Raw genomic sequence first — 26,764 nt, 5'->3', positions numbered from 1 at the left:
AATGGTAGAAAGTTTGCTGTGCACCAGTTAATCCCACCCTTGTTCCAGTGAGTGCAGCTGGATTTACCTTCTCCACTTCATTACACTTCCCACTCACTCTGCTTATAATCTGGTTCTCCAAGAATTTTAGTTTTCTGCGACAGGTTGCAAGTAAGAGAGAAGTAGTAGGAACACTCACAAATGATACTGGAAAAAGCTTTGGATTATTTAAATTTTTTTAGTCTCAGCATTGAGATGCCAAAATGGGATGGATATGTAAGTACACTTTAGTTGTCTCTAAAGTGAATTAGTAAATTTTGCAATGAAAACTGGAGATTAGTAGTTCGATGAATGGTTTATGGCATTCAGTGGGTTGCCATACGCTGTGGGACACATCTTTTGAAGCAGATTTTAATCAACTCAAAAGACAATATGGCAACTGGCAGCCTTTTTCTTTATTGAAGCAAAGTCACAGCATTTTCATCACTATTCCCCTCTTGTGAAGGGAAGAGTTAAACGAAGGCCCCTGAAATTTACATTACTAACAAGTAAAGGATTGAAGAAAGAGATTACAAGCATATTTCTCTAAAATAAATAATCTACAAAGAGTGCTTTTTCTTCTTAAAAGCAATCTAAAAATGTATAAATTCTACGGTAGGGAGATCAAAAGATATTTTAACAACTTTCAATATTTACAAACAATACAAAAACTGCGCACGCCATCAAGTGATGCAAAATTCTTCTTAAAAATTAAAAGCTTCATTCCTACTAAGAACCAAAAACTGCAGCCAATATTTCAGTTTTAATTAATGGTCTTCTTGACAATTGGAAAACCGTTAAATGTTTTTATTATCTGTAAAATATACAATAAAACCGAACCTCACTAAATTATTAAGGTTAAAAAAAGAAGAGAAATACTGCAGGCAAATAAAAAAGGAAAGTAACTGTAACTTATTCTTTGGTAACCAAAAGTTAGCAAGTATCTGTATTTCAAGTGATGAAAAGTAATAATCTTCCCATTTTGACAAATGGAAGAAAGACTTCTGGCAAAACACAACTCCCAAGTTTCAATTTTGAAAGACAGGCCCCACCTACAGCTCTGTAGTGCAAGTTCTCAAAGTCAAATTTTGCTTTCTAATTCAGCAATGCAACCCTTCCAAACTCTGGCAGTACACTGCTTAATTCCCCTCCCACTTTTCTGTTTGCTGGCATCCTCCGCACACATCCAGTTGTTCCAGTTCTCTAAGGGAATACTCTAGTCAAGGAAGCAATTCACTTGGAAATGAGTGTTTCACCAAGTGTACACGTGGCTGCATAGCAGCTAGCAGTGTGCTATAAAACTCAGCTCCCTTTTCCACGTTAATTACGTATTTCATTTTCCCTCAGGAAAAAAAAAACCTACCCTGGACCAATTCATAACCTGGTGACCTAACTGCTTTAGCAGGACACGCTTCATTGAACACTGGGGCACACCCCAGTAATAAGCCATGTAACCCCAGCACCAACCTACTACCTTCTCACAGGTGAATGTGCCTCATCGTGCCTCCCTCTGCTTAATGAACACACTACGCTGCACCACTACAATGCTTTTGAAGCAGATGTCCAGCTTGTACCACAGGAGCCTTCCCATTCCTCTTTTTTCAGACTTATTCCTAAATTTTGCTTGCACAATTGCAGTCTCAAGAAAAAGAAAAACTTCACACCCCTACAGGCTCTGAGAAAACTCCCCCCCCACAAGAGGACTTCTAAGGCTTTACACAAAAAATTCAACCGTTAACTTTCTTTAAGCCACAGACCGCTCATTCATAGCAAGTCCTCCCCAACACAACCATGCAGAACTATCATTGCTTTAGCATTTAAACACACACATGCAGTTCATGGAGTAAATGCTCAGCAAAGTAAACTTGTCCTGGTCTGGGCTTTCTTCTGGAATCTAGTCCTCTGTCATTTTCTAGACTAATATCCAATGCCTTCTGTCACTGCCTTTTAACTTTCTTCAGCTGAAGGGCTTAGATACTTCCTTGAAGTACCTGGCTGAGTCATTAAGTCTAGATGGGTTGGATCCAAGGTCTCCTTGCAGCCTGCCTCCTCAGCATATGGAAAATCATTCGTGTCCATTTCATCACTGTTAAACATATCAAGCTGCCTCTCTTGCTGCTCTTCCAAAGTCCTTCGGACCCTGCCCTCTGACTGTTCCACCACTTCCCCATCTCCTTCACTAATGACAGTCATGGGGCTGCTCTGGATGCGGTTGCGGACATTGTACTTGCTGCTGGCAGCAGAGGGGGGTGTTCGTGACCGGCCGTACCTAGTGCCAGAGAAGGACATGCTCCTTGGCATCAGGCCCTCGCTCTTGGCCCACTCTTCCTGGGCCCGTTTGCTCTTGCTGGGTGAGCAGCTGGCAGGGCTGTCGGAAAGGTCAGGGGAGGCATCCGTCTTCGTCCGGTGGAACCGCGGGTCCGTGTTCTTCAACATCTCTGCCGCGGACATGCGGGAACTGGTGTCGCAGCGGCTCCCTTTCTTCAGCAGCAGGGCTTTGAAGTTGTCGTTGCTGGTGCTGCTCTTGCGAATGCTTCTCTGAATTGATCCGGCTTGTTTGAGGGTAGCTAAGGTTGGGGAAGCACCAGTGGGAGTTACGGGGGGGGATGGAGAATGGTTGCGGGTACGGTCGTCTTCAGAATCTTTACGGCCAAGGACTTTCCTTTTGGATCTGATTTTGAAAAACAACAGAAAAAGAGGACCAAACAAAAAATGAAACTTTTTACCTCCCCTAATTAAACTCAGCGTAGAGGGATGACAATGAATTAAGCTAAAGCAAAGAGAGGAATAAGGGAGAAGTAATCTAAATCTAAAGCATGAGTAAGAACACCACCAAAACTGTATAGGCATTAATGCAGGTATTGGAGATATAAACTAAGTGTATTGTTCTTTTTCTGCAAATCTGGAACAATGAAACTACTAAAACTGGCAATACTGATGTCTCAAACACTTAAGCAAATTTAGTGAATCAGGTTTTCCGGAGTCAGTATTCAATTGCTAAGACTAATGCATTATAAAGATTATACTCAGTGCCATTTTTCTGTTAGTTTGGGGATTTGATTAAAAATACGTAATCTAAAGTATGTTGGGGTTTTTTGTTTTGTTTTGTTTTACTATTTCATTTGATGCTTTCTGGAGAATTAGAAGTGTAGTTTAGTGCACTTGCCTTTGAAAGGGATATTGCAACATACTCCTGCTGAAGTTAAGATGGAGTAAAGTGAGCCACATGTAAGCATTCTGGATTAAATGATTAAAAAAAAAAAAAAATCCCCTCCGCAACCCAAACATTAAATGAATAGTGAAAACTGAGTTTTCCAGCTTCTATTAAGATGCACAGACAAAATTCACAGTTCTGTTGGTGCTCTGTCATTGCACAACTTGTCAACTAAATGAAGGAGAGACCAACTTCCTGACATGAAAGTTATCTTTCCAAATGAAAGGGCGGAGTGTTTTTTAATTTAAATGTAAAGTGCAGGGATAACAAAAACAAAATTAAGAAACAATCATGGAACTGGGAATAAGTGGAAACTGGACTTCTATTGCCCCATTTTCACATTATTAGAAATCTTAAAGAAAAAAATGTACTACATGCCTGGTATCTGTAGCAAAGCTGCTTTGCTTCTTTGCAGACTAAGCAAAAATTAATTCAAAAAGATTGTATAAAGGCTAATTTTACATATGCTATTTTGGCAAAAGTTTAAAAGAAATCAGCAGACTTGTTACAAATACAACATTATCATGCTATAATTCCATTTTAATTTTTATCAAGCATGTGTTCAATAAAGACTGCTCCCCCTGTAAAACAGGTTTCCAAGTAACATGATCTTTAGCTGTCTACTTTCTTAAAGGCCTTGAGATTTTGCAGAGGCAAGCTCAAATGTCTTTTTGCATTGCAGCCTACTGATAACAAAAAACCCCAGAAAACAAAGTAGCAGAATCCATCAGCTGAGTAGGTGGCAGCAACTGACATTGCCATAAACTCTGCCAAGACTTTGGAGCGATCCTGTCTCTTAAGTGGTGAAGTTTATGCACAGATCACTTACGATACCCCCACAGGCAGCTGTAACAGCTGTTATTTTCAGCTGCTGGTGCCTCCACCTGCCCTTCTGGAAGAAGAATGTAACACCAAAATCCGTTCAGCCTGAGGATGAATGGACACCAGAAGACAGCACAGGGATAAAATGATGACTTCAGTAGTGGCAAACATAAGACCCTTGTCTAGATTTAACTGTCTATCAGTACCGTAGGCAGCAAGTGAATTTGGTGCTTGGATGCTCTGCAAGTCTGTACACGAACATGCGTGTGCATTAGTTACAGGGAAAAGATTTCCCTTCGTTAGGGTTTTGGCTGCCTAGGGGTATCTTTAAACACTGCAATGCTGGGATTGTACTGTTGCCAAAACCTAAATGAAATTCCAAATCAACAAAAAGAAAAATTCAATTGCAAAGATCTGCAGGGAAAGACTCAGTTATCCTGACTTGAACTAATTCAGTAAGACTGTGAATGCAGCGCAGAGCAGTCAGTCTGCTACCAGCATCTAACCAGCTTTTCTCAGCATGTATGGATTGTGACAGAAAGTTAAAATTAAGAACCAAAATTGGTTTTGGTGGCTTTTCAGACAGAGATAGGGTATATATTCAAACAAAACTGTGACTTAAACTTGGATTGTTCCTCCTGCCCTTAACGCACATACCACTAAATTTCTTGTCTTACTCCAAAGCACGTATTCAAGAGTGCCAATCACTGAAATAATACCTCTTAGAAATAGTGGGGGGAAAACCAAAACATTTTTTATTAATTAACAACCAAGGAAGATAGTGGTTCAAGTCTAAAGCCAGCAAAAGCAAGGTCTTAATAACAAAGGTGTCAAGCAGTTTTAACTATGTCACATCCAGTTCCATTGTCCATTTCCCCATAAACTCATGAATTACATGTATGTGCATACACACAGAGATCCACTCTCTATCTGCATACATAATGGAAAGGCTACTGGCCAGAATATTTCATTCTAAAAATAGATTTGTCGCAGTCCTAGTGAGTGCCATGCAACATGAATGCAACAGACCATTTTTAGAACAGCTCCTACAGGCCAAGTCCTAAGGGGTAACCATAAGTTATAAAAAGTCAGTATCATCTATATGTAATTTTTGTAACATCTGAAACATAATCACTTCAAAAATGAAAAAATAGCATTTGCATCCCAAGTGCCACAGTCTCCCAGCTCCCAGCCACGTTCTCACAACAGGCTTTTCCCGTCCCTCAGTTCTCCTGACGCAAAACTCAGGCACAGATACGCAAACTGACTGAACACCTAGATAAACCTGTGTGGATGCTGCCAAGCACTTTCTGTGACCAGTTAAAAGAGATGGCACCTTTACATTTTAAATAAAAGACAAAGCCACAAGATGGCACTACCACTACATTGATTCTAGTCTAAAAGCAAGCTCAGTAGTTCAGAGAGTGGTAATGGTCTTCTGTGTGTACTGTTTAAATGGTGCACACCTTTCATTTTCTGGTTTTAAGCATTTTTTTCCTTTTCTTTTTATGACAACATAATGTGAACAGCACAAAAATCTAGTTGCCTATTCAGGATGATTCTGTTTTTAAGGGAAATGAATAATGTCATTAATAATAGAGCCAGTATTGCACATTTCATTCATTAACCAGTTTGACACAAAACACCCGACCTCAGGCTGGATTATGGCAAACTATAATCCAGCGTTTGCCATATGTTTTGCCATATGACTGACATGTTGTGTTACTTGCCAGTTTCAGCCACGCTTGCCATGAAGCATTAGCGTTGAGCCTCTGTCCCAAACTGCACCATATAAGCAGCGAAGAGAGTAAAAAGAGATGGAGAAGAACGAGAATGAAAACAAAAAGATACACAGAAAAAGCAACAGTAGAGTTAATATGGCAGATCGAGAACAGTACAATAAATACTAGATGTAACTTGATATTTTAAGGGGCAGGATATTTATAATATAATCCACATTGATTTAATCTGGTAGCTTTTAGTTCAGAATGGATTAAATATATTTGTAAAACAATAAAACAGAAGTTCTTTTCCTTATCTTTTTCATACATAGCCTTAGTAGAAAGTTGATAAATGTGTGCTTTCTGTTAAAGCAATGACTGTTGTAATTGCGTGTTTTAGTAAAACAATGTTAATTAAATTTTGAGAGAACTACCGGACCTGACAGTATGGAAGGGCAATTCCTCCAGTACCTGTGAATGGCTGCAAAAAGATCCTCAGTAGTCCTCGGTCTCGCTGGTGTTGCCACTCCGTCCGTCTCTTCCCCATAACTATTGCTCGGCAGGAATGAACTATTTGCTGTATCTGATTCAAATACCTCCGCTATGCAGAGAGAATGAACAATACTGTCAGTCCATCGCGGGAACCCAGCAGGCATATAATGCTGAAACTAGCCCTCGTTGCCTCTAAGGCAAAGCATCCAAGAGATTTAGCAAGTGCACCGTTGCCACTATTGTCATTTCAGAACAACGCTTAGGAAACTGCAGTGCACGAAATGCCTACGCTTGCTCACACACACAGGCGGAGAACAGTACTGAAAGAAAATTTGTATGGTTTCCACTAAAATGCAAAATCAAAATTAACAAAGCCAACCATGTGTTCATAGCATGTTTTAATCCTAGCACAGTTAAATAAAGCATCATTTTCTTTCCATGTCTGCAATAATGAGAAGTCAGAAAGGAATTCTAAGAAATCTCATGAAGTATTAATCGGATCCCTGCAACTTTCTTCAGGTTTTTATTTATAACTATTGCAAGAGGTTCTTTTCTCTACAGAAACTCACCTGAGTGCTAGGATTGCTATTCTCACTCCCCAGCTTCTTTAAAAATAGCTACTGCTACATCCTAAGAAGAGTCAGAGAAGAGAGACTCACCACTTTCGTTCTCTTGAGTTAGGTGCCCGTCAGCGTTACTGCTGCTGTCTTGGCTGCTGCCTGAACTGCTTCCTTCATCAAAAGCGGACTGCTCCTCCTGCCTGGGTTCTTCTTGAACTGGTGATGCAGCAGGCTGCACCACAAAGGCATTAGCTCCCACTGTCTCAGAGAAGGTGAATCCGGCAGCTCCTCCCTCAGGAACCAGGCTGCCAGAGTCCATCTCGCTAGAAATGAGTCCATCTGTAAGACAATTTCTCGCCTCCTCGCAGTGTGCAAGCACAGCGTCTCCCTTAGTTGGGCTTGATGTGCTTCTGACAACATCACTCACTTCAGCTATTTTCTCCACTGTAAAATCTAACTGTGGAGGTGGTACAACAAGGAACAGTTTGGGTTTCTTTGAAATAGGAGGTGGTTTCTTGCTTGGCAGTATAACCTGAGTCTTGTCGGGAGATGCTGGTGACCCCTGAAGTGACACGCCAGAATGGAGGTCTTCGCTCTGCACTGAAGACTCAGGCGTGTCTTCAGTAGCTGTCCCCAGTGAATCAGCTTCGAAAGACTTGTTTAGACCCACTGCACTTGCAGGCTTTTGATCGCTGTCAAGCACAGGTACGTTATCGGAGAGAATGAGAGGAGAACCCCGAGCCAGTGTTTGAACTGAGTTTTTAAATGAAGTGTCTTGAGTTTTCATTTCCTCTTCGCCTAAGCTGTTACTGAGTCTTAGTGAGAGAGATGGCTTTAGGGAAGACTGTGATGATGAATTTACAGTACCCTTTTCCTGAGAGGTGGTTTCAGAAGCAGATTCAGGTGATGGTTCACCTTCTGTCGCTTTTTTCACGGACCTCAGCTGCACCATTTGCAATGCTTTGGTAGTTACTAAGGGCATCACAGGTCTTGATGGGTCTTGCTTGTTGAGTGGCTGCTTCACTGGACTGTAGCAAGAATCTTCCTGGTTACGTTTCTTAAAAGAATACTGTGGGTACATTGTTGCACCTTTTGTTAGTTTGGGATCAAGAGGTGGTGCTGGTGGCGGGACAGCTAAGGGGTAAGTAGAAGGAGGAGGAACGGGGGAAGAGAACGAACTGATGGAGGCTTCTTGCGGAAACCACGGGACAGTCTGGGCAAAGGAAGAATTTACATCAGCTTCTGGCGGAGGAGGGGGGAACGTGGGAGAGGCTGGCAATGGTGACAGATCCATGACTTCTGCCAGAGGAGGAGGAGGGGGAGGGGGAGGAGAAAGTTCGGGGCAATGCGGAGGAGGTGTTGGAAGAGGAGGTGGTGGCGGAGGTGCTCCAGAATCCGGAGGAGAGCTCAGGGTGGGGTCCAATTTCTTCACACTCACGCTCCCTTCAGTAGATGTATTTGAAGAAAGAGAAGTGGAGGATGAAGACATGGAGACTGAAGACAGAAGAGAGGATTTCCTTTCAGGCACTTTAGGCTTCAGCTTGGACTTCCCATTTCCTGATGATGCAGATTTTAAAAATACAGGCACTGGAGTAAGCGCAGTGGGTGTATTGGACTGGCTGGAGTACCCACTTGATGGCGATGTGACTCGGTGGGATTTCTCTGGAGAAGTGCTCTTTGGTTTGGCCAGTCCACTGGGCACTTGTGGCACAGAAGCCCTTGAGCCATCACTGAAGTGGCTGATGCTGTAATCGCTGAGAGCAGATGATGTACTGGCAGAATGGGTCACTGAGGATTTTACCTGGTCATCTGTCACTGCGGCATAGTCGCTGTAGTAACCCCACTGGTCAGCGTACTCCGACTTGATGCTACTTGTTTCACTCTGAGAGGGAGTGACTGTGCAGATGGAGTACAGGTTTGGAGCAGTGGTGGACATCATGCTACTGCTTGCACTGACCGAGCTTTGGCTGCGGGAGCGCAACACCCAGGGATCCTCATAATCACTGCAGGGGCTCTGGGAAGGGGAGCTGCCATTTTTGCACTTGAGATTCAGCTGCAGAGAATGCTGGAGGGTGGCAATGAGGGTTTCATCAAGTACCTGTCCATTAGACTGGGCTTTTTTCTTGGGCATCCTTCTGAGTGAGTCTGTTCTGGATGGTGGCAAAGGCGGCTTCTTTGCCTTTTTCAGAGAGATGTTTCTTGCAAGGGATTTCTCACCTTGGCCTGACTGGTCATCCTGATGTTTCTTCTCCTTTCCTTCGAAGACATTTATCACGCCGTCTCTGGGGTTCCCAAAACCATTAGTACTATTGCATGGCACGTCTGACTTCAGTCCAGAGTCCATATGCACAGAACCGTAATAACCATCGTGGTCCACAGAATACAGAGAAGTAGAATCGTCTCTGACCGAAGTCCTCTCCAGGCTGCTGCTGCTCAGGTTGCTGCCAGGAGTGGCACAGCCTGGTGTGGTACAAACTACCTTGCATGAAGGAGTCTCACTGTTTTCTGCAGACTTGTACAGCCAATGCTCTGTGCTGCTCACTGCTGCTTGTGCTCGCTCCCCTGAATAGCTAGATTCACTCCTACCATCGCTGTCCTGGGAAGGGTTTGGTAAAGCAAGATTGTTCCTACAGCTGTAGCTCATGCTCTGAGACCCAGCCTCCACACTTCCAGGAGTGCTAAGGGAGACAGCAGAGTCACCAAGAGAAAGCATCATGACAGTATTAGATGGGATGGTATCTGAAGTCTGTGAGTGACGTGTGGAGCTACTCTCACTCCAGTTACCGCTTGAAGAATGGTGATCTTCTTTCCCACTTACTGCGCTGCTGGCAACAGGATTGTCTCTTGGCTTTGGGTAGGCAGTGGAGCTGGTAATTTTACTATCCAATGAACCAGCACTCTGGGCAGTGTGAATAACGATAACTTCTGAGGAGGATGACAGTGTTGCATTGGGTATGATGCTTGTTGAGTAGGCAGCATGAGGAGAGACCACACATGCTGGGCTTGCGGACTTTTCGCTATCATAGCTTCTCACCTCTTGAGACTTTGGCCTCGACAGGGTCCCCATCGTGGGATTATTCCTCAGATGCACGACACTATCATCCACTTGCAATTTACTTATCTGGTGGGGTAAAGTGCCAGCAATGTCTTCTGTCTGCCTAGAGATGCTCTGTGTCTGCTCTAGGGACTGCAGAGACACTCTTGCACCAGCCCGAGGCAAGCTGTGAAAACCTACGTCGCTATTTTGGCGAGAAGCAAATATAACTGCAGCAGAATCACTCATCACTGACATGTTTCCAGATGAACTGGAGAACTGAGACATCTGGGCTGCAATGCCTTGTCCTTTCTGCGCGCGTATTCTTCTCATTGAAGGGGGCACAACTTTAACTTCCTCAGTCTGGCAGCTGGTGTCCTTGGTTTCAGAGCGCTGCATAGCAGAGCGATAGCTGTCTAGTCTCCCTAGCGTGGAACAGTGATCTGGGACATACATCGAATGCCCTCGGAAATCACTTTGGCCAGTGCCAACTGCTGGAGTCAAAATAAAATAATTATTTCTTGAAGCACAAATTCATATCTATCTTCTTACTCATTTAGAAACTAAAAACCCCAGCAAACTGCTTGATCCCCGTGCTCTTGCAGGTTATACCTTCTGAAAAAGAATCCGCAGCAATGGCTTTTGCACAGGCATCATGTGTTTTCTGCATTTCTCTTCCCTTTTTCCTTACTACCAGGAACCTTCTGCTTACAGAATCGTCTGTGTTCCTGCCGCACATTCGACACATGAAATCCTCTGTTTATGACATGGTAATGATTTCCATAGTAATCAGTTATGTCAGAAACCAAGTAGCACTGTTTGACTTCCAGTAGGCAAAGCAGCAGGAACAGACAAAAGCCTGAGAAACGTGAAGTGTGTTTCCATGCTAATGCCTCATGCAATAAAGAAAAGGGGAAGGAAATCCAGAGACTAATGTGAATAATCAGATCTGCTTTTTAAAAGCATTACAGTTCAGAAAAAAAATTTCAGGAGACACGGATAGCTCTCCAAGTCTTGCAGTTTGTCTGAAAGGAGGCTAACACATTGAAACATGCATTGTTTTACCACAAGTAATACATACGCTATAAGAGCATTTATACAAAGACATTATCCAACACTGCAGAGAAAATCATTAAATAACATTTTTCCATACAACTACTTTCTATTTATCATAAAGGAAAAACTCTAAGAAGCGGGGAAAAGAAACAGCTAGTACTGATGGTCGTCTCATCCTCAGCACCGTCAGGAAATAAAAAATAACTGTACTTTTTTTTTTAAAGAAGTAATAATCATATATTGGCACAAAAAAACCCTTTGAGGACAATAGAAAAACAGTTTTAGTTCAAAATATAGTTATCAATGGGTCAGTAGAAAGGACTCTAGGGTTCTTTTAAATTTACATTTTTATTGGTAGCTGCCTTTTAAAATCACAAACCAGAGCACTGCTTTAAAATTAGCCTGTGTATAGCTGTTGCTTTTCAATTCAGTTGCATTACTGTATAAATAGCAGACACGAGAGGCAGGCGAGCTGCTGGAGATGCTTGTAAGGATGCTGCATATGTAACTGCGGGGGAAAATTGGTTATTTCAAGTCTCCGCCTTAGCTAGTCTCAGGAGCGATGAAGTAGCACGCTTGATAGGACTGTTCTCCTTTCATATTTACTATATGGAGTTGGATCAGGAGAACAGGTATTCTTATCATGCAGCTTTAAACACCACTTAAAGGACATTTAATTATCCTTATTCTTGGCAGGCAAAAGAGGCATTTAGGATAAGGAAAAGAGGGCTCTGAAAAGGCTACAGTGAAAGCAGTACACACAAAAAGATTGTTTACTTCTTTTCCCCAGGCACATAAGTAGTCTTTTAGCAGCTTGAAGCCTATTTAGTTTGCTTTGTGTAGAATCTCTTGCTCTCATGAAAATGTAGCCTCTTTCTGCTTCTGGTAGAGGTTTGCAGCAAAGCTAGATACTTGGATGCTGGCAAGCATCTTGGATAATCTAAGATGAGATACTGTCAGAACAGATGGACTACTGCAGCCAACCAAGAGGGGTATTTGCATATTTTGTGTAGTTATTAAGAAGCTTTAATTTTGCTTTCTCTGTGTATTTTTTCTATAGAATCAGTGTCCCCCTTTGGTTAAGGCAAAGAAAAACATCAAAGTAGACATTATGAATGTTTCTGGAACCATGACATCACTGATGACAACTGTTAGCCAATTAAAAATATCCGCTAATAAAAATCGGCGTACTAAGTTATGTAAATAACCAAAGAGATGGGGTATTTTTCTTCTTTCTACCACTGTGAAAGACAAACATGCACACAAATACACACACACACACAAGATAGGATGAAGCTGGTGGAGAATGAAGCTGTCAGCACTACACCATCTAAAGCTGGCACATACTGACCTGTGGCTGAGAGCACCTCATTTCAGTATGCAGTATGTTTGTATTCACAAAGGAAGCTAAACACACTCTATTTCACAAGCAGCATAACGCAGACGGATGGTTTATGCTTGTTAAAAACGTTACTGCTAGGGAAGGCAAATGGCAAAGTGGAATGACACTGGACTTGCTAACCTCCCCTTTCCTCCTTCCAAACCCAGGAGTGTTAGAATGCTAACAAGGGGGCAGCATGAACAACCGCAGGGCACTGCTGAGCATCCCCGCTAACCCTGTGTTTGTTACTAGAACAGATGTAACTCAGGGTCCAGTCTAACATACTCATGGAAACTGCATAAACTGACTCAACACCAGTAAACCTTTACAACCTCAATACCGCAGGGAAGCCCATCAGGGCAGGCCTTTGCACCAGTGCAAAGCCTCCTGTAGTTAGAACGGTTCAGAGCCCAAATAAATACAGGGTTCAGAGGGGGCAAGACAGCCCAGTCTCAGAAGAATAAACTACAGGGCTACATCCTTCAATCATTATATGCGATATGGTCAGGGAAGGGACTTCTCACTGCTGTTGCTACTACAAAAACGCTACTTTAAGGTTTTAAATATTTTTTGTAGAAATGCAGCATATTCTGAAATTACTTCAGCTTTGTTTTTGGCTTTACATGTATGCACAATCTCATGCAAAGCTGTGAGGATTTACTTGCCCTTTATAATACAGCAATTGCTCTTTTTACAGTTCTGTTTCCTGAAGAGGGACAATAGAAATCTGCAGGGAAAATGGTTCAAAAAAACAACCAAAGGAACATTTAAGACTCAGGTATTCTCTTAAAATGTTGAGGGTTTTAAGATTTTTGGTGGAATTCAGAGGAGGGTAGCAAGGAGTATTTTGTTTGTAATTCACAAACGCACTGTAAAACCCCCACTCGCTTCCAGAGAAACACTGAAAAGCACGGTTTTTCAAAAATCCTTAAAATGAAACTGCCTTTGTTGGTACTGCAGCTAGAAGATGAACAATCCAATTCTAAGGGACAGCTCAAACCTTTAATTGACTATTACACTGAAAATGCTATGTCTCTCAGAAAACTTCTACGTAAATAAAGAGCAGTCAGAAGTTACAAGGTTTCTGCAACACCAAAATTCTGGAACTGAATCAGAGCTTTTGAAGAATACCATCCACAAGTCCATCTAGTTGCAGGGGCAATGTCTGAGCAGACAGCAGCAAAAAATATTGCAGAACTGGACATCAGATTACAGATGCTGAATGTTATGAAGTCAGAAGTGGCTGCAATTTGGTGGTATGATAAAGGTGGCTGAAAGTAATTAATAATCATCTTGTTTGCATCTTATATTATCCTGTGTCCGGTAGCCTTGCAGCCAGTGCTATGTCCACCACAGGAGACCTGTTATCTCCACTCCTGTCTTCTTTATTACCCTACTTCTTGCTATGCTGAAAATGCTGAAAATATCTCTTGGGGCAAATGCTCTTCCCTAATGCACATGTTCAGTGTAGACTCCAGAAGCGAGTAAAGAACACCCACTATCTGGAACAAGCAAAACATGCAACATATTTAACAACTCTTGCATGGAAGCACAGAGAAGAGGTTCAAATACATACCTTAGCTCCAAGCACTTGATCCAAGATAGGCATATACAGGTTACACCAGTTTTCCCTGACTCTGGTAGTTACTGGTGTTGCTCATTAGAGATGACAGGGATTGAGACTGACTACATATTTGATGGAAAAAAGAAAGTGTCTGCATGTAATCCCTAGGGCCAGGTAATAGCTACTAGAAGGCTCCCTATCTCCCTGTGACTCTGGCTGATCTGGTGGCACCTGCAGCTTGCTGCAGAGAATCAGCAGAAAGGTCCTCTGTGTTGAAATGAGCGTAGAAAACTGAGGATTTGAGAGGATAAAAAGTATGTGTGTTGATATCACAAAGAACATGCTTGTTTCAACTAGTATATAGAAGTAATCTCTCTTCCCAAACTTCTTCTGACTAATCACTTCTACTATAAGCATTTGTCTCTTGTGCCACAGGCACATTCCTAAGATTTGTTGCTTTCATCTTCTCCTCATGCCCCACCTAGCAATCCTCCTCCAAACCTGGTGACCTGGCCAAGTCACTGTGCAGGCACCGCAACTTCCAGTGTTACAAAAAATCCCAGAGATTTTTCATCTATTTTACCCTAGTACTTACATACCAAATGATTGTTAATAGACACTCAACAAGAAACAGACAAGTACATCAGGCTTATGGTAATTCTCAGGAATTTTCACTGTATTCCATGAAGTATCTGTAATCTCTCAGAGGGGAGAAAAATATTGCAGAGAATCCTGTGATACTTTTCAGTACAGCCAGCCAAAAAATATCCTGAATCCTTGCACATATCACTGCCACCCTGAAAGGGAGAATTTTGATGAAAATATAGGGAATTTAAGTTTTCTTGATCCTGTTAATTTCACTAACTGAACAGCGTCTGGTAAAGATTATATTCCTGGCACCTCTGTCTTTTATCTCCCACTATCAAAAAGCAGATGATACATACTTTGTAACGCCCTGGTCTCTGGATGAGTAGTGCTGGAAACGTACAATGTTGAGAAACTACAGCTACAAAACCAGTAATTAGTTAAAACGCACAATAATTATTGAGAGATATTCTCTCCAAATGCTGTTCAAGTTGCAACTTGAAGCAGGTGCAGAATTACTTGGCTTGAACAGCTGGGTATTTGCATGGTATTTCTGTAGGACCACTGGATATCTGGGACTCTTCTTACCTGTGGCACCTATAACTTGAATGACTGCTAGTGCCAAAGGAACTAATTGGAAAAGAATATCAATTAAAAGGAGTCTTCAACAGAACAGCTGAGTTCCCAAAGATCAGGACTTATATGCCACCCATGTTGCTGAGATGGAACTGTTTCCTCTAAGGTGTGTCAAAGGAAGAAGCTTCAGCAGTCCCAGATGAAATCTGGGACACCGGCTGGTACTAACCGGGGGTCTGAGCTGTGCTGCAAGAAAGCAGATGAGGGACTGATGGTTCAGGTGTCAGTCATACCCATCCTGATGACCGACAGGAGGTCCTGTAGGCGACAAACCATTGTGAGCTACTGAAAATGGGAGGCAGGGAAATAAGCTGAAGAAAAGCATATGAGGTTATTCTGACCCTCTGAACCCTTTGGTTCGGAAGAAAAGAAAAAAAAAAGTAGATGGGGGGGAAATCACAGGCCTGTAAAGATCCTGAATTGCACCTTAAGGTGGAGAAAAAGGTATTTAAATAATTCAAGGGAAGTACATACAAAGCATACAATTAGAAGACATTTTTTGAAAACCAAAAGAGGACAGAAACTTTCTGTTTGATTTAAGAAAAGCAAAATACCTGGCAGAAGAAGAAGAAGAGATCAAAAGGTGGAAAACTTGAAGATTCTTACCTCTCCCCTGCTTGGGTGAGGTATGTTTATTTGGAAGATGAACTGTGGTGAACCAATACTCGGGTCTGGGACCTGCTCCTCCTGCAAGACATGGAGGGAGTCCAGGACACCAGAAGATGTCCATCAGTGCCTGGGACTGCACCGGTGCAGAGCTCTGGAGAAACACTCACAACCAGGTAACTTGGTACCTTCACAAAAAGAAAGTTAGTCTGAGCCAGACCCTAGAGCACTGACACAGAGAAGGGACCATGGAAATGTGAAGGCATTTTGGTGCCTTTATTTCATCTGGAGAGTTGGGACGGCTGAAGGAAGCTGAAGATAACCAAGAGCCAAGAAATGAGCAAGACCTGTGACAGGTTCTCCCAGAGAGCTGCTCATCCCTACCAAACTTCTGTTTGGGAATCATCTTCTTGCCTGAGGGGAGAATACCAGTTTGCTTGTAAAGTACCATCTGAAGAAGACAGCTAGAGGCAAGGGATAATGGCAACACAGAGCAGAGAAACTGAGAACACAGAAACTTGAAGTGAAACATCATCTCAAAGTTTCCTGCCCTCTCTGCAGTTTTGATCCAACACTGACTCCACGAAATATACATAATATTTATGTTCGGTAAGACAATGAAGGTAATTCAGAGGTATGCGAAACTAATTTTCTCATTGCTGTGTTTGGCAGAGAGAGGAATGCTTTGCCTTCTCCTTTTACTTTGGTGTCACTCTGCTAAATAGTACTGAGAGTCCTGCTGTTAAAAAATAACTGTTCAGAAAATAACTGGCATCTCTAAACTGGTAGACATCTCATATTCTTATTCTGTCTCAGAACCCCATCTATCACATTGCATTTTATTTATGCAGCATTTTTTATGCAGAAGTTTCCAGTCTACGCAGAGAGACTGGTTCATCGCTGGAAGACACCTGAGAAAACACGGCAGTATTACAACGCTCAAAAGTAGGAATGTCTAAAGATACTTTCAGCGCATGCCTCATGGGTGCAGTTAATGACTCCTTTCAGTACGTTTGGCTAAATTCTATGAGGGTAACATGGCTGCTGAGCTCAGGCCAGCAATCAGCGCAGGCTTTCTCTTCTGTTTGGTTTTTTTGTTCCAAAGGAGCCAAAGCAGCCAGTGGAGAACCCCAGCAGCCTGGCCTGGCAGAAGGTCTTCCAGGCTCTCTTGGAAGAAATGAAAATAGTTCAAGCTTGGTTGAAGCTTTGAGGTTCTCTCAAATTTCTGCTTCCTTCTGAAGGATAAACAAGAGGTAACAAGAATCTGCTGTATGTGTTGGTTATTTAGCCTGTGCACAGCAACTTTGGTGTACCAAGGGATTTTAATCTTTGTGTAAATATTATAGCCATTCACAGCAATGCTTTAGGGGAGAAACAAAGAGATTTATTCAGCTGAAACCACAGGAAAAATGTCAATAGGCACAATGCAATTGCTTGATTTGGAGTTTAGTCCGGATCCTTGTTCCGATCAAATGAACTGTGGAATGTTTTAAAACAACTCATTGTTTGTTTTGGGACAGTGTAAGAGAAATAGGGAATGGACAGCTACAGAAATATTTGGGGAGTGACAGGGGAGAAAAGGCAGGAAGAGCAATGAACAAGGATGGGGGAGACTTAATTTATTCCCAGCCTTGCCAGCAGCCTAGTGGGTGACTTCAGCTAAGTCACTGCACTGCAGCATGCCTGGTTTCCCCATCTGTAAGATGAAGACACTGACAACTGTTCCGTTTTCAAGCACACCTTGTTTCTAGTGGTGGAAAGCAATACACTAACAGGATGGATACAGCCATCAGAGAGCTTTCCTGACATACATTTTGCTGTCCGGACGACATACAACCACCACGGAAGCAACATGAAGCTCCTCAGACAACTTCCACCATAGGGTAGATGGCTAAAGCTCTACATGCCTGCCAGTCGTGGGCCAGGGAACCATTCAGAGAGAGCTCCTACAGTGACATACTGCCAACCCCGAAATTTCCGCAACTTAAAATAGGAGCCAAGGAAAACCTTCAAGCAGTGCAACATGAAATGTGCTCAGCACAGAGAAGAAAGACCGAAATCAAGACCATAAAACCCATCACCCTTAGCAAACAGATTGGCAAAAGTCACAAACTTCTTTTAAGATATTAAATAAAGAATTCTTTTTAAGATAGATGCCAACTGCATTCTCAGTTTATTCCACCAGGTAAACTGCAGTTGATGTTTCCAAGCATTAAACATCTGTCTGAAGTGGTCACAAACATAACCTTGAAGTTTTGGAAATGCTGCCAGCAGGAAGCATTCTCCACACATCCACCCAAGTACTGCTGTCATCCATTTCAAAATCCACATGCCTGAAAGAGTGTTGGGAACCCCAACAAATGACAAACAGTAGTGTGGAACAAAACGTTCTGCTTCGCTCTGCTTTTCTCTACTATCTGCCCTTGAGGTAGGTCCTACATGTGTCAGATCACCTCTGTCGAAAACTATGAAAACCACCTCTGTCAAAAACTACGTGTGTAATTTTCACACTACCACACTAGACGCCAAGACCACTGTAACAACCCTGAAAATGAACAGTTTAAGTAATGTCTTGTATCAGTTTTGCATTTAAGTGGCACAAGCGTTTTTAAGTAGCACAAGTCATTCCATCTCAGCTCTAGACAAAGAGCAAAGCACTTTAGTTTAAAATGGAAGAAGGGAATGGTAAAAGTGTCCATCCTGAACAGATGAGAGAGGATGAGGGTTGTCTCTGCTATTCCTCAAACCAGCTGTAAACATGGTATCTGAGGGATTAGCCTCAGAGAGACCTAAAACAGGAGACGGGCATCTTTTGTTAAGAATAATTCAATGTTATGTTTTATGTAGCTTTGTTTCCAGCTTTGATCTTTGGTTAGAACAAATCTACTTTATTTCATTTAACTCTCAAGCTTGTTTATAGTTGATTGCAAGGCTGATAAATGTGTCGCTCTCTCTCAGGAAATAACAAATTCAAATTTTGACCTCCAGGAGGACTCCAGGTCTGGAAAGTGTCTCCTGCCAGGTGCCAAGGCCCACTATGGACAGTAAAGAGGGAGGAAGGGAACCCACACTATGAGGAAGAGTTCCCTGTGGCAGGCACAAAACAGAATCCATCCCACAAGAAGAGATGGTCAAAGACACCTGACAGCTTTGGACAAACATCAGAGCAGCAGTTAGAAATAACATCATTATGTGAGATCCAAAGGTAACAAAATGTAAAGCTGCCTAACTTTAGCTGTCCTAACAGGGTTAGGGCAATTGAATTTTCTTTCTTGAGGCAGGGGATTCCCATGGCAGAGCACTGTTTCATTATAGATGCTGAAGGAGCACATTTCCATTCACAAACTGCTCTTCATGTACTTGCTCGTTTCTTGGCTTTCTCTACCCCTGGCCCTCTAGCTCATTTCAAACCCATCCAGACATGTTACATATTTTTGTTTCTCTTTCTGAAAAATCTAGACAAAGAACCAAGAATTGAAAAAATAATTTAAAAAAAGATGCAAAATGCAAGGTAGTAAAACTTTCTGAAATCATCAATATATGAGACAACTCCACATGCAAAGCGCCTAAAATTATGCTCTGCCAGCTACTTTAAAAGACATTCTTCCTCTACTGCAAAAAAAATGGAGGGGGAGCATAATTTTATCTGTGAAGTTATAATTTGGGAAAAACTTAAACATCTTTTTTTGAAAATAAATATGAATGACCAGATTTAAATCAAAGAATTCTGCAAAAAGTGTCTGAAAGGTCTGCCAAAATTCAGACTGCTTCTTCAACTCTGAATATCATGTATGCTACTAACTGTGAAAGAGGACAGCCTGAGGTAGTGTAAATGTGACTGAGTAGGCATTTTTCCTTTGGAATATACGCAATAGCTAATAAGCCCATGTAAATTACTTCCAATCAAATAATACTGATACTTAAGGGGTTGACAAATAGATCTAAACTACACTGGAAAATATACAGGTTTTTCACTGTTGATGTAACTCTCGGCAGATTCAGGAAGGCATCGATGAATTGTTTTACTCCAGTGAGTAAATATTTGCAAGCCAAAATGCGCACCCACTTCAGTTTTGCTTCAGTGAACATCCTGGGGCAGCAGACCAAATCTCCAGGATAGCATTAAAGACCAGAAACCTTACATCCCTGCAGATTTCCATTGTACCAGTACACCCTGTTCCCTTCAACAGATGGAAGTCAACAGATAAAAGGTCCTAATTTCCCAATGCACAAGGTGGCAAGGAGGCACACACATATTTGGAACTGTAATAGGCTATCAGACTGTATTGGTTTCATGAGCACTGGTAATGTTATTAGTCGAGTAATGATAAGCAGTGACAATGAACAGTGGATGGAATACAGTTCTGATGAGCCATACCTAGCTCCTTTTGTATGTTGTCAGGGATTCCTGTAATAGTCTTTCTCCTTTTGACTTTCTTCGGCCGTCTTACCACCGTGTCTGTGTAAATTAGAGACCGCCGAATGCTGGCTTGGCGGTCGAAATTCTCCCCTAATACATGGTAGAACAAGCAAAGCAACATTACTTCCAAGCACGCTGACATCATGCACCTTCTTCCACTAGTTTTGTTGTAGAAATGGAAAAAAAGGCATTAACAAATGATGTTAGCTTGGTCCTACAATGAAGGTTTACACTGAAGGAAGATACTGCATATCGTCACAGTAAGGCTTTAGACACACATATCCATTACACAGTACTGCAGGTTTTGAAAGGAATTCTGACTTCCTCAGCCCAGTTCAGACCTGGTAAGAGCAGCTCTAATTCCACAAGTGAACAGAATCCTTGCTTTAATTTGGCCTTTTGTGGGTTTTTGTATGGTTTTGTTGTTTTATTTTAAAGTAACGAGCTGCAGAAAAAGCAAATCTGCTCATGAAAACGGTTTATGTGGGAACAGACATTGCTATTGGCAACAGCTATTACAACGTCTTTGCACAGCTCCATCATTAAATCACACGAGACGCTTCTTTTTCATTCCAAGTTGCTCTGAACCTGTCAAATGTACCACATTTCTGGTGGTGATCTTTTAACATGAATACAAATAAGTACTACGGAGCATGCAGAGATCAAACTGATCTTGTGGTCTCATAAATATTTCAGTCAGAGTGGAAGCTGCTTAAAATTGAAACTTTATAAATTATTAGAAAAATATACAAAGCCAAGAGCTGAAAAAATGTGCATGTAAGTGCACGTTGCCAGACAAAGCCTTATGATGACCGTGTGCTGTATCATGATGGGACCCAGAAGCACCACTATCATTAAGCAGCTTTTCTTTAGGAATTCACTTTTGTTTAGAGGTTTATAATTTGGCCATTTTACTAGTAGCAAGATAAAACTTGCCCTGCAGATTGTGAGCTGAGTTAATTCTCTGTCGCTTCTAAAAATCTAATGACTAAATCCCATATCTCACATGTAAGTTCCCTTTTTAGAAGTTAAAGCATTTTAAAGCACTGCTAAATGTCCTTTAGGTGACCCATTTAAAACCTAAATGCAGGAAAAACTTGATATACGTGTATATGTTTTTTGCCTTGTACACTTTTTTGAAAATTGATGACCAAATTATTTACCTCTAAAAAGTGATTAATGCACAGTAACTAATACATCATAAATATTATCCCTGGCTGACTGCACATCAGTACGATGTGTGTCGTGCAAACAGCATAGAAAACCTCATTACCTCTACAACAGTTAAAGATACAGTCATATATTAAAGTATAGCATGTGGACTTGTGGAAATGCGAAGAAAAAACATAGCAGTTTCATTCACCATATTGTAAATATAAAGACTCTGACTCTGTTTGACCGGAGCCTTCTGCTCCCATGAGCCACACTTGTGCTAATTGGAATCCTTGCAGCTACAAAGAAGTGCCAGTTTCATCCAAGTTTTAGATTGACTGAAGTCAGGGCAGATTAAGGGAGGAGGAAGCCCATGGGATCTATAAAATTTAGAACTATGGATCCCACCGGCTTAGTAGAAGCTCTGAAATACAGAGACAGACTATCCGCTGTCTGGGGCATTGCCACTATCAGGACGTTAGGATCCTTATGGGGGTCAGGGTCAGGACCATTAGGTAATCCTGCCATGCAGGATAATAATTATCCTAGCCACATTATAACAAATCCAAAGAATTTGAAGGAAAAAGTTTTGCATCTCTGAACATATCTTTATCCATTCAAAGGCCAACAATTATGCCTGAGACAGTGAGTTGCAAGGAAATTAAAATACAGCTTTGAACGCCCTGGAATAAAATGTAAATGGTAAGTAGAGGGTGCAAACAAGGAGAGAGTCTTTTACGTGAAGCCTCAGACAGCACAAACAGGATGACCATGGGGAAATGTTACTGTGTCAGCTGATCCATAGTAACTTCTTCCCCTGAGCTACCCAAGAGCTAACTCAACCAATCCATCTTCAATGGCTTTTGATACATAAAGGCTTTTTCAAAGCCACTGTGCAAATTTGTAGAATTTCAAAGTAGCAGCTTCAATAAATTCCAACAAGCAAAATCAGTATGTCTGTCTTTTTCCCTTCTCCATTGTCATCTTTTTTTTTTTTTTTTTTTTTTTTTTTTTAGAAAATATCGATGTTGATGTTAAATATATTTTGCATATTTAAGGATACTTTTCTCCTTCTGTTACAGGTCTGCAACAAATCATCTAGGCATTCTTTACACAGTTTACTCAGTTCCACTTCATGCAGTTTACTCAGTTTCCTTGGATTCACCAAAAATATTTAAGTATGTGCTTAAATCTCACTGAAGTCAGTCAAGCTGGACTCAAGCAAATGCTTAAATGTTTTGCAGGATCCAGCCTGGCGCTGATAACCTCCACCATCACCAGACTCCTCCATCTGGAAGGAAAGTTCCAGAAAACCCAGGAGAGCAGGCACCATTATACATCTTTTAACCCCCAGGATATGTAAAAGCAAAGACTGGCCACCACTGAAAATTCAGCCCAACCCCTTCCAGGCCAGAATAAGCTCAGCCCAGGCACACCCAAAGACTAAAACTGCTTCCAAATCCCAATGTCTAGTCAGCAGCTTGTCAGCCTAATGCAATGCCCCCGCAGCTTCAGGCCATCCAACAGATTTTTTACTACTACTGTATTAGTTGCAATCTGTTCACCAAAGAGCCCCAAAAGCTGAACTCGTGGAGCATTTATTGCACAGCCACGGGAGAGGCCATTGTAGCAGAATCATTACTAATGCACTGCTGAAAACGGTGTCAATTGCCAGCAGCCTCTTCAGAGGTTAACCTTTTATTTCATGCCAGAAGTAATAAAATGGAAGTTTTTTGACCTCTCTTCTGGGAGAGCAAGAAAAAGAGCAAGTGAAGGAAAAAGCCAAATCAAAACAAAAACCGCAATGGTTTGTTCCATGGCACGTTGAACAAACAGCACAGAATTTTTGGTCGTTTTTTTCCCTGCCTCATCCAGTAACATAAGGGACTTCACAAAATAAAATTACTCGGCGTGTGGGAGGGCAGAGGAGGGGAGCAGATTGTGACTTTTTAAAGAGGAACAAGGACAGCAGCTTTTTTGTGTGTGTTGTGCGTGGCTCGTAGTCTGTTACTGTCGCTTGCCTTGTTTCACAGTAGCAATATAATTATTCCAAGGGAAAGGAAACAGTGGATCCCAGAGACCAGTCCACATAATGCAACAGCAGTCTTGCTCTACTGCCCTCCATTTCTATCCTTTCCGATTACCATGTTTATAAGGGAATAAAAGCTCAACAGTACACTTCAGAAAGATGAAGCGTAATGTGCACGTGCACTATTTTTATAAGAAAAGTTGAGAACTGCTGAGTTTCCTGAGTGCAAACCAAACAATTCAGGGGACGCAAGGTTTGCTACACCAGTCGGATTAAGCTGGTTGAAGTCACAAGTGTAGTTTATCCAAACATGGTAACGTTCCCAGTGATGCTGAATTAAATCTATCAGGGTTATTTGACCTCTTTTACCTCATTTTTCTTTCCATGTTTTTATTTCCCCCATATATTTTCAGTACGCAGGGTCATTAAATCAAACGGCAGACTTCTCTTTCTGCAAGTATACTGTGTTCCTGCTGTCACAATACCTAAGCCCTGCTCATCTTATCGCTTATGTCAGATTATCCGTTGTTCCCGTAACTCGGCTTTCTGCACCTGTATCCTACATTCCCTAGATAATGCCAGCTAGCCTACTAACATTTCAGCATTGCATTTATTTTCCTTCGATTAATTTTCCAGAGGTGGGGTGTTTGTAATTTTCTGTTGTCTTCATGCTATTTATTTCAAATATTTTCTGCTGTTTATCTAAGGAAATGTTTCTTGTTGATTTCTCAGAGCTCTCTGATGTTTGTCACAGAAGTACTGCTCCTATACTATTTAAATACCATTAAATAATACTATTTTAAATTACAAATTTATAAAAATATAGGTGAAAAAATTATTGGTAGTCATGCAGGGAAAGAGAACACCTAATTTACTTTCAGAACAAAACCAAACATTGCAAGCTATTGATTGTAAGAGTGAGCATGGAGGCAGAGCGTGCCATATGGCATTTGAAATAAATTGGATATTGAATAGCATCCTGGTTTTGGCAGGCAAACGGTCAGTTATTTGAATTAACTAATAATAGACAATCTTGATACTGTACAGAAAAAGAGGGATTATTAAATTGAAGTGATAATTTGATCTTTCACAGAAATTCTATTTACACACAACAAAGTATCTATTCAGTATTAGGCTTTAACATAATTTAACTTCCACAGAGCGGGAGTTCTGCAACTGTAAAACCAAAGAGCATTTTCAAAACGCAGAGTTAACAAACAGTTCATAACAAGAAAATGTGGACTATGGTCACGTAAGTGCAATGTCTTACCAAGAGTCTTGCTCGAAGATGTAGCCCCATTAACTTTTGCTGTTCTTACCCTACTCTCCTTGACACCTAAACCTCTTGTTGCTGATAAAAGTAAGACCCTGAAGTTTTTTTTCTTGATTTTTTTAACATTTAGTCTTTGGAATACAGAAGTCCCTGATAACCTTCCTTACACAAAATTCCTAGAACAAAATCCTGAAATATCATTAGCATTGCATAAAACATCATTTTCCATTACATATCTTCAGTGCAGTCCACACCAAAACACTGTTATTTCTCAATCCTCTTGTATTTCATGAATATCTAATGCTGTTTCAAGCCCATATTGTGTAGACTATCTTCAATAATGATCATTTTAAGGGATTTTGAGGTTTTCTCATTAAGTTTGGAGACAGACTTAAACAAAATACAGTTTTTACAGAAAGCTGCAATAAGTAATTTAAAATTCATGCATCAAATACGTGAGTGTCAAAATGCTATCGAAGTATATGGATCCCCTTTTATCTGTTCCCTCCCTCATCAGTGTAATGTAATTACTGAAATTAAAAGCCTACCAGTCACATTAATAGGAACCACATCTGTTTGGACTGCCTGGGCTTGTTGTCGCATTTTCTCTTCTGGCGTTGGCAATGGGAGTGACTTAGTCCAGTTGGTTTGGGTGTTAATATCTGATAACTCATTTGAAACTGGAGTTTTAGGCCTTTTGATGGTAATAAGCTTTTCTTCTTCTGAGGAAGAGACGGGACACTACAAACAGAAATACATGCAACAATGTAAGTTTACTACCAAAAAAAAAAAAAAAAAAAAAAAAAAAAAAAAAAAAAAAAAAGGTAGGACTATGGTATTACTAAAGCCTTGCCACTGCAGTCAGCACAATTACTCATGGAGCAAAATATACCCTCACAAATATCACACTTTGACCTACAAAAAGAACAATTTAAAAACCACACAAACAACCCACAACGAAACACCTGGATTGTATTTATCCAAGACATCTGACCAGTCTAAGGAATATATACCAATGAGAGAGAAAAGACTGGTCTTGAGCATAGAAAAGCGCAGTAACTAAATATCTTACACCTTGACATCATCCCTGGAGTGATTAACCCCTCTCACTACACTGAGGTTTGCCTCTCCTGCCCCCTTCCCTTCCCAGTGCCCTATTAGGAAGGTGAGATTTGAGCACTGCTTTGCTCCAGCCGTACTGAGCATTATGAGGATGCTTAAGGTCTCAGCAAAAAGCCTGTTATGAAGAGACAGATTTCAGGAGAGCTCAGTAAAAGAGCCAGCCAATGCACTCTACAAAATCATCAGCCGTGGATCAGTGAGGTAGCAAGAATAACTTTGCTTTGACCTTGGAGAAACTCATGCCACAGTCAAGGGGTTCACTTTGCCCATTATTCAGGGGGGAAGCAGTTAACAATATTGGTAGCCATAGAATGGTCATTTTAAGAGTAATTCCTTATCAAAGTGGTAGATTTTACCTCCATGATGGGCATTTCACTAAAAAAAAAAAAAAAAAAAAAAAAAAAAAAAAGAAACCAATGAAATAAAAAACTTTCTGCACCAGAAAAAGAGGTTGCAACAGCTTGTGCAAATCCTTCCACCAGACAAAGTTGTAAGCCAAAAAAGCCATTTGCTTTTGGGGACCAAAGCTGGTTTTATTACAAGGTCCTTGGTTGCATGGAAGAAAAAGCCATAATGTAGCTTTTTACTGATAGGAGAGTACTAGTCCATGGCAAACCCCAAGGACAGGCAGGTTCAGGGCACGCAGAAGACATGACTGGGGCTTCTATAGCAGGTGGTCATAAGCTCCAAGCAAACATGGGGGAAGCAGCCTTCTCTCCTCCCCGCTCCTGCCAGCAAGGCACCCCAGGGAATCCCAGAAGCAGGAGAGGAAGGAAGATCTGGAGGAAAACCAACCTCTGCCTCCTCCCACCCCCAGGCAAAACAAAAAAGAGACAAAAACCATGGAAGAAGAGTTGCATAGCGGCTGCAGCACTAGCAGAGATCTCTCTGCAACCTCCTGACTCCTCTGCTTCAGGGGTTGTTTGCTTTGGGTCCTCCCTCACTACCAGCAGACCAGAGTTACAGTCCTCCCCCCCTTTTCTTTATTCCTCTCTCCCTTTGGAGAGCAGAATACTACCCAAAATAGGGTTGTCAGTACCGGATCACTGCCTCTCCCGGTAGTTACTCCCTCACTGTTG

General features: G+C 41.5%; 1 protein-coding gene across 16 annotated transcripts in view; it reads right to left on the bottom strand.

Annotated features, from left to right (window-relative positions):
* Positions 1–416: 416 nt before the first annotated feature.
* Positions 417–26,764, bottom strand: part of NHSL1 (NHS like 1) — a 184,808-nt gene continuing 158,460 nt past the window's right edge. For 9 of the 16 annotated variants that reach the window (XM_030022015.2, XM_030022017.2, XM_030022022.2 and 6 more), the window contains 5 exons: positions 25,112–25,304; positions 20,068–20,199; positions 6,927–10,355; positions 6,247–6,376; positions 417–2,689 (listed from right to left, as the gene is read on the bottom strand). In XM_030022015.2, coding sequence (XP_029877875.1) covers positions 1,966–2,689; positions 6,247–6,376; positions 6,927–10,355; positions 20,068–20,199; positions 25,112–25,304 — 4,608 coding nt within the window. In that variant the 3' untranslated portion in view covers positions 417–1,965. Of the gene's footprint in view, positions 2,690–5,784; positions 5,837–6,246; positions 6,377–6,926; positions 10,356–20,067; positions 20,200–25,111; positions 25,305–26,764 lie in introns of all 16 variants that reach the window. The other 7 variants (XM_030022020.2, XM_030022024.2, XM_030022030.2 and 4 more) reach the window with 4 other exon arrangements.

This window comes from Aquila chrysaetos, chromosome 8 (genome assembly GCF_900496995.4).
Source record: "Aquila chrysaetos chrysaetos chromosome 8, bAquChr1.4, whole genome shotgun sequence".
NCBI lineage: Eukaryota > Metazoa > Chordata > Aves > Accipitriformes > Accipitridae > Aquila > Aquila chrysaetos.
Note: the sequence above shows the minus strand (reverse complement) of the source record. Positions and strands in the feature narration are given on the sequence as shown.